The sequence below is a fragment of the Siniperca chuatsi genome, linkage group LG6, assembly GCF_020085105.1.
Source record: "Siniperca chuatsi isolate FFG_IHB_CAS linkage group LG6, ASM2008510v1, whole genome shotgun sequence".
NCBI classification, from domain to species: Eukaryota; Metazoa; Chordata; class Actinopteri; order Centrarchiformes; family Sinipercidae; genus Siniperca; species Siniperca chuatsi.
Window position 1 is genome coordinate 27,733,072 of NC_058047.1, and position 13,553 is coordinate 27,746,624.

The 13,553-nt window shown below is 37.9% G+C and overlaps 1 protein-coding gene across 3 annotated transcripts in view; it reads right to left on the bottom strand.

The window, feature by feature from the left end:
- The window catches only part of si:ch211-51h4.2, an 83,632-nt gene that overhangs the window by 44,843 nt on the left and 25,236 nt on the right, over positions 1-13,553 (bottom strand). For all 3 annotated transcript variants that reach the window (XM_044198583.1, XM_044198584.1, XM_044198582.1), the window contains exon 8: positions 9,577-9,700. In XM_044198583.1, coding sequence (XP_044054518.1) covers positions 9,577-9,700 — 124 coding nt within the window. The remainder of the gene's footprint in view (positions 1-9,576; positions 9,701-13,553) is intronic.

Sequence of the window (13,553 nt, forward strand, 5' to 3'; positions counted from 1 at the left end):
TTCCCCCCTGTTTGGGAGCTCTAAGACACACTTCTCTCATATTGTGTGCGTATGTGTGTGCATGTGGATACATGTGAGTGAGTTTCTGTGTAAATGTCACCATTTACAGGGCGTAGAGGAAACAACAATCTCCCCAAAACAACAGCAGTTGGCAAGAACTTTTTAAGGGTGCTAGCATTATTTTGTCTATCTCCTTTTAAAACTTGGTCTCAGAAACAACTACAGAATTGAACCAACACCTCTGTGACACAGACTCCGTTGTGGTTAAACAACTGAGTGAGTGTGTGCTTGTGTTTGTGCATGAAAGCAAATAGTGTTTTAAGGGTGTGTGCTATCAATGCAATCTAAAATCAATCTCTCCAATTTCCCCATTGTTCTTCAAGGACAGAAGATCCTTTAGGGAGTCATAAAGGTTCCACTGGCTGCCTGCTGCTCTGGAGGGATGAAGTCATTGATCTGATGTTAGTGTACGGATAGCTGTTCCCCTACAGCTCCAACATCTATTCATTCATCCCCACTATTTTGGGACAAGGTGCTTGCCTCAATATACATTTTATATAGATGATATTTTTGTATGATAGACTTAATAGAAGGTTCACTTCACTATATGCTTCCAAATGTTTGATTCATACTTATTAAGTACACTTAGTAATTTAAAAAAATAGTTAATTTTCCCACTGACATCAAAATGTGAAAATCCAAGCCAAGAATTTGTTCAACACAAGATGAAGTAAGGACACATTTTTTTGTCAGTGGGAAGGACTAGAGTATGTGTGTCTGACATTGCCTGATCATCAACACTTGATGATGCTTCAGCAACTGTTTGCCTTTGTTTCAGAGCAAACACAGAAATTTCAAAAATTATATAATGTTACCTGTGAATAAATGATGTTGAAACTAAGAATACAAAAAGAAATAGCCTCCTGAGGCACCCTGATGATCAGGCACAACTACTTGCATTCTGGGCTGTGAGTTCACAATGTTTAATTATATGTTCCTACATTATCCAGTGACAAATTCCCATGTAGTGCTAAATGCACACCCAGGTGTGCTGATGCTACACTTGTGAACAATTACTGTTTGCTGTCGAGTCTTAAAGTCTATTCCCACTCCATTATACGTTTTTAATGAATTTTGAAGAGCAAGTTGCAGGCAGGCTTTTAAACCACTTAATTCACTGTATTTTTCCCTCCCTGCTGTAATTCTTTCTAAGAATCAGTTTTCAGTTTAGTTATACAACTATGTTGGTTTCTAGATAATTGTGTGGTGTGCTCATTAATGTCTGATGTTACTGATATTCCAGCAAAAAAGTTAATTTACATTTCTTTTCTCAACCACAACCTTCCTTATGGCTTGTACATGTCCATTATGTGCTGTTTTATTTAAACCTGTTCTTTTGCTTGATACATATACAACACACTGTATGTCAGGGGAAGAATGCATCACATTTGCACATGAAAAACTGCCACTGGGGGGTTTGGGGTGAAGACCACTGCTAAACAAACTGTAAGCACAGGATGTAAGGTTCATTTTTTCAAGTGTTCTCACTAATGCTCAAGTGTGGTCGGGTTGTACGCTGTTGCTCTCCCATCGCTGTAATTTACATACGTTGGCCAAAAATATCAGTAAGGTAAGATGTTGTGTTGTGGTAATAACAACCATCTGTTGCTATCGTGAGTGCAGCTAAGAAAATCACAATAGTAAAACTGGACTGTATAATCGTTCTAGAGATAGAAAAGAAGAAATGGAAAATGAGACTAAAAGACGGGATAAGGAGAGAAGGGAAGGGTTGATAGAAAAATGAATTAAAGAGTGGAAACTGATTTTCTTTAAACCTTTTTGTTCCAGGACCATTAGTGGTACTGTGATGACAGAAATAGATAGATAATGGATTCCTCATTTTGGCTACTAAAACACACTGATGTCTCTAATGAGAGGCCAGCAGCAAGAGTGACAAAATCAACTAAACACCAAGGAAAACTTGAACATCATGAAACTCTTGTAATCTCATGAACCCATATAGAACAACCACAACCCCTATTAAACAACAACAAACTACAGAACAATATCAATATTGTTCATATTTTGCAATATTTATCCTGGTTTGTGGCAGCCAAAATAATTGCCCGACTGAACTTTGTTTTAAGAAGCTGCAGCAGAGTGGCAAGTTTCCCAAATCTAAGGCTATCAGTGAAGTTGTGTTAATCACAGTCACAAATAAAACATACTTAGTTTGGTTTAACAGTGATCTATCCTTTAAAGAAGAATACACAGAGTTGGTTCACTGTTTTTCCTTTTCGTTTCATTTTGCGCTTTTTTTCTTATGTAAACAGCTCTGATGTTCCTACCAAAAGACCATAAACTATCATACTATTGTCTTGTGTAACAGTAGAAAATCCATGGCTGACTCTAATAAGCAATTTGTTGCCCATCTGCCAATATGTCAGTGATTAAGCTAAATTGGTATATAAAGTGCACAGGAACAAAGTTAGAGAAAGAAAAGTGAAAGCTGTCCTTGGGGAGGTTCTATGTAATGAAATAATTGTGACAAACTGTCTTCAACAACAACAATGGCAAAATCAAAGAGGCGAGCCCAGTAGAAAAACAATGGAAAGCTGTGTAAGCATTTCTTCTAGAGACCTTTTTTTTTTGTAAGTTAGGAAGAAATGTTTTAGGAAGATGGAGAGCGTTACAGTAACATGAACTGGTAGAGTTCTCAGACTGAGACACCAAGATTACTTTAAAACTGCTTGTGTGCAGCCAGTCCTAAAAAAACCTGGGCTTGATCCTACCCTCCAAACTGCCTTTTATTTCCAAGATTCTCAAAAAACTTGTATCTAAACAGTTTCTTGCTGCTGTGGAAAACAATAGTTTTTCTTCTTTGAAAAGTTCCAACCTTAATGAATGCTGACGCAGGCATGTGCTCAATTCTTGTGCTGCTGGACTTAAGTGCTGCCTTTGACACAAATGATCATGGCATTCTTTTAGATAGACTGAGGCACTGGGTGGGCATATCTGGCACTGCACTAGACTGGTTCTCATATTTGTCCAATAGGAAATTCTGGGTCTCCATTAATAACTACATGTCACCCTTTTCCCATATCAACTACGGTGTGCCTCAAGGTTCAGTTCTGGGACCAATACATGCTCCCCTTGGGTGATGTCATTTGCAGACATGGGATTTCTTTTCATTGCTATGTGGATGACACACAGTTGTACCTCCCTGTCAAGCCCACTGACCTTAGTATGCTGAGTTCTCTGCAGGACTGCCTTTCTGACATAAAAAATTGGATGTCGATACATTTTATTCAGCTCAACTCAAATAAAACAGAAATCCTTGTTATTGGGCCCCAACATATCACTAAACAAATGCTGCCATCTACTGACTACCTGTCACAACATGCAGTGCATCCGGAAAGTATTCGCAGTGCTTCACTTTTTCCAAATTTTATGTTACAGCCTTATTCCAAAATGGATAAAATTCTTTGTTTTCCTCAAAATTCTAGAAACAATACCCCATAATGACAATGTGAAAGAAGTTTGTTTGAAATCTTTGCAAATGTATTAAAAAAAAAAAAAAAAAAATCACATGTACATAAGTATTCACAGCCTTTGCTCAATACTTTGTTGAAGCACCTTTGGCACCAATTACAGTAACATAAATTGTGGAAAAAGTGAAGCACTGTGAATACTTTCCGCATGCACTATATCAAGCCTGTTGAAAGAAATCTTAGTGTCCTTTTTGATAGCAATTTATGTTTTGAGCAACATATCACTAAGCTTGTCCAATCATGTTTTATCACCTCAGAAATACTGCAAAAAATAAGATCAATTTAAAATTTTTGTGATGCAGAAACTGTTGTTCATGCTTTTATCTCCTCACGCCTTGATTATTGTAACAGCCTGTTCGCTTGTCTTAAATCAAAAAACTTTGAAACGACTGCAGACTGTAAAGAACTCAGCTGCTAGGCTTTTAACCAGGACCAAGAGGTACGATCACATCACACCTGTTTTAGTCTCTTTACATTGGCTCCCCATTTGTTTTAGGATTGATTTTAAGATCCTATTGATTACTTTTAAGGCTCTTCATGGCCTGGCTCCAGATAAAATTTTCGACCTTCTAATCCCTTATGAACCTTTACATAGTTTGAGATCTTCGGGCAGAGGTCTCCTGTCTGTTCCTGAGCCCAGGATGAAAACTAAGGGGGACAGAGCTTTTGCCATCAAGGCACCATGGCAACAACTTGCCCAAAGAAACTAGGTTGTCTGAGTCAGTGTCTTCTTTTAAGTCTCTTCTCAAAAATGCATTTTTATCGGAAAGCATATCCTGATCTTACCTGAGCTGTCTGTTTATTTTATTGTTTTCATGTATTTTATCATTCACTGTGGTATTTTATTTCTCTCTCTGTGAAGCACTTTGTACTTTGTTTTGATAAGTGCTCTATAAATTTTAAAGTTTTATTATTTAATAACAAATGGTACATAGCACATTTAGGTGTTTCATAGTTCCTATCACTGACTGGCTGCAATTTTGAAAAGTTATCATGTATTTGATCATAAAGAGGCACTGGAGATTATCTACTTCACATCTGAATGCATTAGATCTTATCTACAGCACATAAAATACCTGCATTTTACGTTCTGCATTCTTAAACCTAAAAGTCCCTGGAAATGACTAAAATCTTTAAATCCAAATGTTCTAACATAATTACTTGTATTACATAATCATAGGCAATGCTGGGCCTGTTAGTCCAAAATATAGGATGTGATTATATGGGTGCTCAAGAGCACAGTCACCCACGTGCAATTGTGATCACCCAATCATACTGTGAGGTGGCCACATTGTAATGTTGTCCAATTAAGATAACAGTTATAAATTCAGACATCCATTATTTATACCCGCTTATCCTTTGCAAGGTTGCAAGGAGCTGGAGCCTCTCCCAGCTGACACTGGGCGAGACATGGGGTACACCACGCACAGTTGCCAGTCAATTACAGAGCTAACACATAAGACAGACAGCCATTCATCTACCGGCAATTTAGAGTCGGCAATTAACTTAACCTGCATGTCTTTGGACAACGGTAGGGAAACCGGGGCACCTGGAGAAAACCCACACAGGAACGGGGAGAACATACAACACTGTCTCACCCTAATAGTTATAAAAAAAATGTATTTAATTAATAGAGCATTTTTCTAGATACTTAGAGGCACTTTACATGAAAAGTGAGGAAAAGTATGGTTGTACAGTGTCAAAGCAGTGGGTTTTAACTGTGAGCTACACATTTCTATACTGTATTTATTACTCAGTGGTTTCAAACAATATGTGTGTCATTTGTAAACTTCTGTCCTAGCTATAGGATACAGTATGTATGTTGAACAAGCTTGAGGCCATTGCAAAGTAACTTAACCAGTAACACATCCTGTTCATTAACTATATTGACCAGTTAGTCAGTCAGTTGACACCTGTGCTGAATTAAAACCACATTTGAGTGTCTGAATCAAATTTGCTTGCATTGCATTACTTTGTTGCTTGTTTAAATAGCTTCAAATCTACCGATGCGAGCATGTGTGTATGGATGTATGTGAGTGAGGCTATGAAGGTATTGGAGCAAAAAAAATAAAAAAAACAGAGCACCTGTGACAGTGGAATCTGTAGTTGTAGAAAATAGTCACACATGTGAATCAGTAAATTTGAATTTAGGTGCACAAATCCTACGAATCACAAATTAAGAAACTCATACACTCAGTTTTGCTAAAGTTGCTGCAGTGAATATTGTGCAAAACACAGTCACACACCCGTATCAAAAAATGTGAAATCATGGACAAAATTTGCACATCCGCAAATCAGTGTGTGAATTCATGCGATGAGAGTTGCACACCTGTAGAATATTTTCTCACAAATATTTATTTTTCTTGGATATATATTATTGTTTGTGCTAGAAATAAATACATACTGCTTGGACAACTACAACTGCTTGAATCTGCTGCTACGAATCTCAAATGCTGGGGTTCGCTCACAAATGACAACTTCTGCGTGCTCTCACTTTTGCACCACAGATCCCAGTGAAATGTGGAGAGAAACTGATTTGTGCACCTGTAGAGCCAGGGGCGGGCACTGTTCAGAGATCACAGAACCCTTTTGGCCAATCAAAGGAGCTTGTTTGGGCACCTGTCCGTCTGTCGTTTTTCCAACCTAGTTTAGATGAAACCACGCCCACTTCCGTGTGAAGAAAGCCTTGACGGTATATGACAGCTGCAGTAGCTGGGAAAATAGCAACAGCAGAAGTTGTCATTTGTGAGCGAAAAAAAAAAAAAAAAAAAAAAAACAGCATTTGAGAATCGTAGCAACAGATTCAAGCAGTTGTAGTTATTGACTTGTGTTTGTGCTAGAAAAACAAATATTTGTGAGAAAATATTCTACAGGTGTGCATAATGATTTGCGGATGTGCAAATTTTGCCCATGACTTCACATTTTTTGATACGGGTGTGTGAATGTGTTTTGCACCATATTCACTGCAGCAACTGTAGTAAAACTGAATTTCTTAATTTGTGATTCGTAGCATAGGATTTATGCACCTGCAATGAAGAATTTGAGAAGGTGTAACTGCTGTGTTTGTGGGAGAGAAAAATTATTTTTTTTTTTTTTTTTACAAAGAAGTATTTTTCTCTGTGACTTAAAATTTACTGATGTGACATGCGTGACTATTTTCTACAACTACAGATTCCACTGTCACAGGTGCTCAGTTGTTTTGCTCCAATAATACCTTCATATGAGGCTTGTGTGTGTGTAGCCTGTCTATCTGTATGTTTGGTGAAAGCCAGTCAATCTTTATGTTTTGTGCTGATTGTTTTCTTTGGTATTTGATTTCACTTGGTTGGTGGTAGTTTGATTACCTGTTCAATCACCTTATCACTATCATGTGGAAATAAAGTGATTGTTTTGACTGAAACTGACTGACCTGGCTTTTTATACACACACACACACACATATTCTTGCGTTTTGGGCACCCCCTGGGAAAAAAATTCATTCAGCACCTCTGGTTCAAAAGAAATATGACTTGGAGCCTTAAAGGATAAGTTCACACATATTTTGAAGTCTGCCTGTGTTCAACAATAATAATGTGCCTTATGTACATCGAAATATTTTTTTGGTCGCTATAATTATTCCTCCTGTCCATATTGACTGTGAAGTGATCTCGTCCTCATGCGATTCCTATGTAAGAGATGGAGGTCAAAATCCACTGTGTAATTCTCTCAATTACTCAGATAGACTTGAAGATGAAACATATCCTTTAATTCATTATTTTAATGTAAAATTGTGTAAGTAGCGTCAGAAAAAGGGTGTCAATCAAAGTGCTGGCCAACACCTAACACAACAAATGTAGCAGCTAGCTGTACAATTCTTTGAGGCAGTGTAACCTTGTGGGATGTGATGGTGTTAAATGTACTCTGGCTCAGGCCTAAAGACTTCCTTCAAGAGCTCATGCAGAGCTGCTGACACTCCCTGATGTTGACAAGCACTGACCTGGAAAAGCCCCAAACCACCACACACTCATTGGGAGCTCAATAAGCACCACAGCTTCTGCATGAGGTGGCCAGTGTATAATGCCACTTCCATCCATTTTGCCAGCATGACCTAGCACACAAACACGGCAGTCATGGTGACATGACATCCATCAGAAATGGCCAGAGGATATGCACTTTTAGGGAGTGAATAAAGACAACTAAAAAGCCGATAAAGTGTGAAGTGTGAAGCGTGAAGGTGAGAGAAGACTCTTGCAACATTTCCTTTTATTTTATCAAATAAGAAAAGAGTAAAACACTGACAAATCATATACTACAATATTTCTTAATTATATTGTCTAATTTCCCTTTAAAGTCTTTATGGAAAGTAATATTTAAAAAAGGACAGGGAGGACTATAGTAATGTTAACTGCTAAGCTTCTTAGACTAAGACATAAAACAATAACATACAGTAACTCACATTTAGGTATTTTAATATTGGAACCACTGGCCACAGTTTCAAAGTTAGTGCATTTGATTATAAAATGGCACTGAGTTTCCTACTCAACACAAGGAAATGTAAATTGCCCCTGAATTTTACTCAGTGGGAGGTTTTGCACCTTTTCTCAAATAATTCACGACACAATGTCAAATATACATAGCTGGCAGCACTGTCAAGGGTAAATATTTTCACAAGGTTCTTTGTTTTTAAAAAACGCCCAAGTATAACTTTAAGCATGGCAGGGATTTAAATCAATGAGTGTAAAAGGTAAAAATGGAAAGATGTGTTCAGACCAAATGCAAAGTGAATTTTTGCTTCGCCTTACTTGCGCGAATATGGCGGATGGAGTGTTTTTTGGAGTATTTCGCAACCCGCAAATAATCACCCTTAACAGCCAATGGGAATACTCCTAGTACTAGCTAATGCTAATTCTAACTTGGTTAGTAGTAAAGTACAACCGATAGCTGGAATCAACAAACAGATACATATTTTCAGAACTTACGATGTAGTCCTATGGTTTGCTCACTTTTCTCCAAGCCCTCTCCTTTTTTTAGTTCTGTCTCTTCTGACATTGAATTGTAGAGTTCCAGGTGACCACAGACGGCGACAATATGTTCCTCCATTTGTGATTCTCAGTGACATCAAGTTGAAACATTTTCAACTGCGCGAATAGATGCGAATAAGTGTCATCCTGCTAGTGTTGCCGCACTGCTTTTCTTAATGGCAGCTGTACTGTACACTGCAAGCATTTCGCTCCATTTTCAAGTGAAAATTGTGAGTGAATGTAAAAATTATTAGGTCACAGCGGTGAACTCTGTTCTGTTGGTAATTAATCTATTGTCTGTCCTCTCTTATTAGCAAAGATCAGTGTACAAAACATTCTGCATTTTTAGCTGGCAGTTTTATAGTTTTGAATCAGGGCCTTCACTATTTGAATCAAGTACCTTATGGAAACTAAGGTGGCCTGAATTTAGAAGGCTACAGTTGTTATTTCAATTCTACTTCTTAGCCTAAAACTGGCGTACACACAAAAAGATCCTGGCCTACATGTGCACAAGTAATAATGAAATTATAGTGCTAAAGTTTTCTAATGTAAGTGATATTAACTACAAGTTCCTCCGCACTTAGCTAAACCTATATACCTACTTGCCTTACCTACTATGCAACGGTAACTACAATACCACACACACACACACACACACGTAACAAACTTGCGCTGTAGCCTACATGTCATGGGCCTAACTGGACTGAAGTGACATTTGCAGGTATATTTACATGCTGTTAAACGTGCTGCAGCCGAGCAGCCAATTAGCTGAAACAAGTCAGACTGTCAGTAGTCCGCCATGAAAAACCAACATTACACCTGATGCAACTCACTAATCAAATTAATATTTATCACAACATTATTGTTATTCCTAACATGCCTCTCTATACTTGTGTTCTTATTATAATAAGTCACAATTCTTCTTCCAAATAAAAAGCATTTGTTTCTTTATTGGGGATGACAAATAATTACCTAGGAAAATACAAAAACCAACATAATAATTGAATAAAATAGAATAATGGTTACCGTGACAATGAGCAGGATTCCTTTCAGCAGGGTAAGCAGCGAAGTGATTGGCTGGATGATTGTGTGGGCTAGTAAGATAGCCAGAGTTAGAATCCAGGTGAAAGCCGGGATCACATAAACGTGGCTGTGGAGAAAACACAAGCAGTCAGTCATTTGAATGCTTTTATTTTCACATAAAAATTTTTTTTATTTATTTATTTATTTTTTAAAACTGAAAAACTTAAAACGACACAAAGTTCTGTCTGGACCCCTGCTCTGTCATGATACACCAACACAACTACAGGTGTAAGTAGCAGAGTCTTCTCCAGATGTAGTGAATAAGATAAGCTTTTATTGATCCCCAGAGGGGAAATTCTGTTGTTGCAGCATAATGAGGAAATAGATAGAGAAAGTAAAAAGTAAAAATAAATAATAATAATAATAATAATAATAATAATAATAATGCACGGTGGCAGAGCGGCTAAAAAACTCCTGCCTCCCAATAAGGAGATCGTGGGTTCGTGGGTTCGATTCCCGGACCAGACCAACAGGGTTCTCCGGCTTCCTCCCACCGTCCAAAGACATGCATGTGTAGGTTAATTGATAACTCTAAATTGCCCGTATTGAATGAATGTGAGAGTGAATGGTTGTCTGTCCTTGTCTGTGTCTGTGTTAGCCCTGCGACGAGTTGGCCACTGTCCAGGGTGTACCCTGCCTAAGGCCCAAAGTCACTGGGATAGGCTCCAGTCACCCGCGACCCCTAACGGGACCAAGCGGTAGAAAATGGATGGATGGATGGATGGATAATAATAATTATTATTATTATAAGTATATAAAACTAAAAAATAAAAATAGAAACTATACAAGAGCAATTTAAGACAAAAGTACAAGGCAAACGTGACAGTGGTGTGATGTGATTCTAGCAGCAAAGCTGGCTGGTGACTGAATGAGTTGCCCATCTGCCACAGCTCGTCATGCAGAAGGTGAGAGAGGTTACCAGCCTTACTAGCTTGTTAAGTCTGCTAGCCTTGTCAGCCTTGATGCCACCACACCACAGCAAAGAACAGACCACTGGCTACTACAGACTGGTAAAAGATCTGCAGGAGTCTGTTGCACACACCAAAGGATCTGAGTCTCTCTCTCTCTCTCTCTCTCTCTCTCTCGAAGAACAGTCTGTTCTGTCCCCTCCTGAAGAGGGCGTCAGTGTGAGTTCCAGTCCAGCTTTTAAATTGATTTGGACTCAGAGGCACTTGTATGAGTCCATCCACTCCACTTCATCTCCTTAGATGATAACCGAACGGGGGTCCTCCTGTTTCTCTGGGAGTCCACCACCAGCTCTTTGGTCTTGCTGATATTGAGCTTTAGGCAATTGTTGTTGCACCATGTGACGAAGCTCTCTCATTACTCTGTACTCCTCCTCATTGTCTTTGTTGATGCATCCAACGATGGAAGAGTCGTCGGAAAACTTTTGAAGATGGCAGGAACCTGAGTTGAAGTGGAAGTCTGAGGTGTAATGATGATGATTGCAGACCCTTCAAAATGATGTTTTTATCTTGAACATCCCTGTCACCTGTACAATCCTCATCAACAAACTATGAATATTACCTGACTGCTAAAAAATAAACACAAGCAGTAAGCATTCATTTCCAAGATGTGAGAAAAGAAAGGCTGGTTCTTTGTAACCTTGGTGAGGAATACCTCCTTCCAAACTGTTGTCCAAAGTTCAGCTACCTTCCACAAACAAACACCTGTCTGCTGATCTCATTAACAACGGCAACATCTGGTGTGTTAGCTATAAGGCTTGAAAACACATCAAAATGCCTGTTGCGCAGTTTGAACATGGAAGACAACCTAGGAATGTTCACACATTCTCACAAAGACCTTAGCCTTTGACTAAGTCAACGGTTCTGTAATGTCTTGCATCTGTATATATATTTATTTGCACATAAAACAACCATTCAGAGATTCAGCCACAGAGTCAGTACATTTATTCAGGTGCTGTACTTAAGAACTATTTTAAAGTACTTGTACTTTACTTGAGTATTTCATATGGATGCTACTTAAAAAGGGGCTGTAAGCGACATTCACTGCCACTAAATATCGCACTAGAGACCAGCATCTCAGACCAAAACAAATGGGTGCTATGGCACACCCGACTCCATTGAAAACAAAAACAGTCAATTTACCTTGCAGATCATCGTAAAACACACTTAAAAACTGGACAGAAATTAAATAAACCTCACCAAGAACATCTAGACTTTCCCCTGCTCCAACAATCACCAGCTCTGGTTTGGTTGAAATAAACTCTGAATTCACCAAAATATTCTGAAGGCTGCAATGGCTGCTTTGGACCAATGCGCCCATCAAAGTACATCCACTAAAAGTGCTTGTTTGTGTCACTAACAGGCTCAGATTGTTATTCTAAGTGTCTGACAACATTATGGAAAGGATTGCTACAGAGCTAGACCTTTTTGTTAAACAGTAAGATCATTTTTGTTTAACCAGAAACAGCCATTATATCGCACTCGCTCACAACCAGACTCCAATGAAAAAAAAAAAAAAAATAATTTTACCTCGCAGACCATCGTTAAACATACTTCATTCAAACTCTACAGAAACAAAGTTAAAAAAACTCACCAAAACCTTCTTTGTTAGTCCTTCCACTGTTTCAACAATCACCAACTCTGCTTTGGTCGAAATAAATCCTTAATTCACCACGTTACATGAGAAAAACAACAGCGCCCCTCACAGATGAACAGTTTTACACAAGGGACTCACATGCACGAACATGCACACCCAGCTGGTGCGGCTGTCATCCTCTGCTCAGGACGCCATTACTCAATTATATCTTTATATAGCAAATACAGTTGTGTGCAAAAGTGTTTGCCCCCTTCCTGATTTCTTATTTTTTTTGCATGTTTCTCACACTTAAATGTTTCAGATCATCACACAAATAAATATTAGTCAAATACTTTTGTAGTTTTACCAAACCACAGTTTGGAGGCCACACACTGCATTTATTTTAATGTATTTTTAATTTATTTGTATTGTATTTATTTATGTATTTATATTCCATTTTGACTGTTTCCTTTTCTAATCTGTTATAGTAGAATTTCAAGTGGCCCAACTTCATGAATCAAGGCTCAAAGTGCAAAGTGTGATATGCACAGTGGGCATATAGTGTATCCAGGGTCAACATAAAACAGTGTGTGGATGTGTATGTGCTTCTGTATGATATGACCTGCACGATATGTGTGAGTGTATTTTGTACATGTGATTTTGGCTATTTTCACACTTGGATAATATATGGTTCTGCAATCTTAGCACATACATTTGATATAAAGGACAAAGAATCCAGGTAGACATAAAATTCCTGAAAACAGTATGCTACAAACCCGCTCCTTCTTCTAGAAAGCTCTTATTTATGCTCTACTGTGTTCACATTGTGATGGTATTGAATGTGGTGCATGACAAACCAGATGTTTGTTGTTTTCAGTAGGAGTGTGACAGTAAGCTCTACCCATGTTGATATTCTATCAATCCCGCAGATGCAACAATAAAAAAAAGCTGAATATTTCTGACTTTGTTTTCCTTTAATTATAAAAACAAATTCCTGTTGAAGCATCTGGCCAAACAGATGATGCATTCCCTTTGTATGTGCTCATCCAATGAATATAATTAATATTTGTGGAATTTATATATTTTGGAATCCATTAAGTTTTACCGCTGAGAAAAGATACACTGGCAAATTTTTGTTTGGTTGAGAAGGAATGTAGATACTGATAACAAAACTGATGTAATTAAAATCTAATACTACTTGAAATTCACTTCATTCTTTTATTTTGGGTAAGTATTAAAATATATATTAAATTTTTCATTAAAACCACTAAAATTATAATGTAATAATCACAAACTTATGTCACACGCAAACAGTTGTGTGTTATGTGCTCACATTTTTATTCATACCGTGAAACTTTAATTAAAAGCTGAGCCCCAAT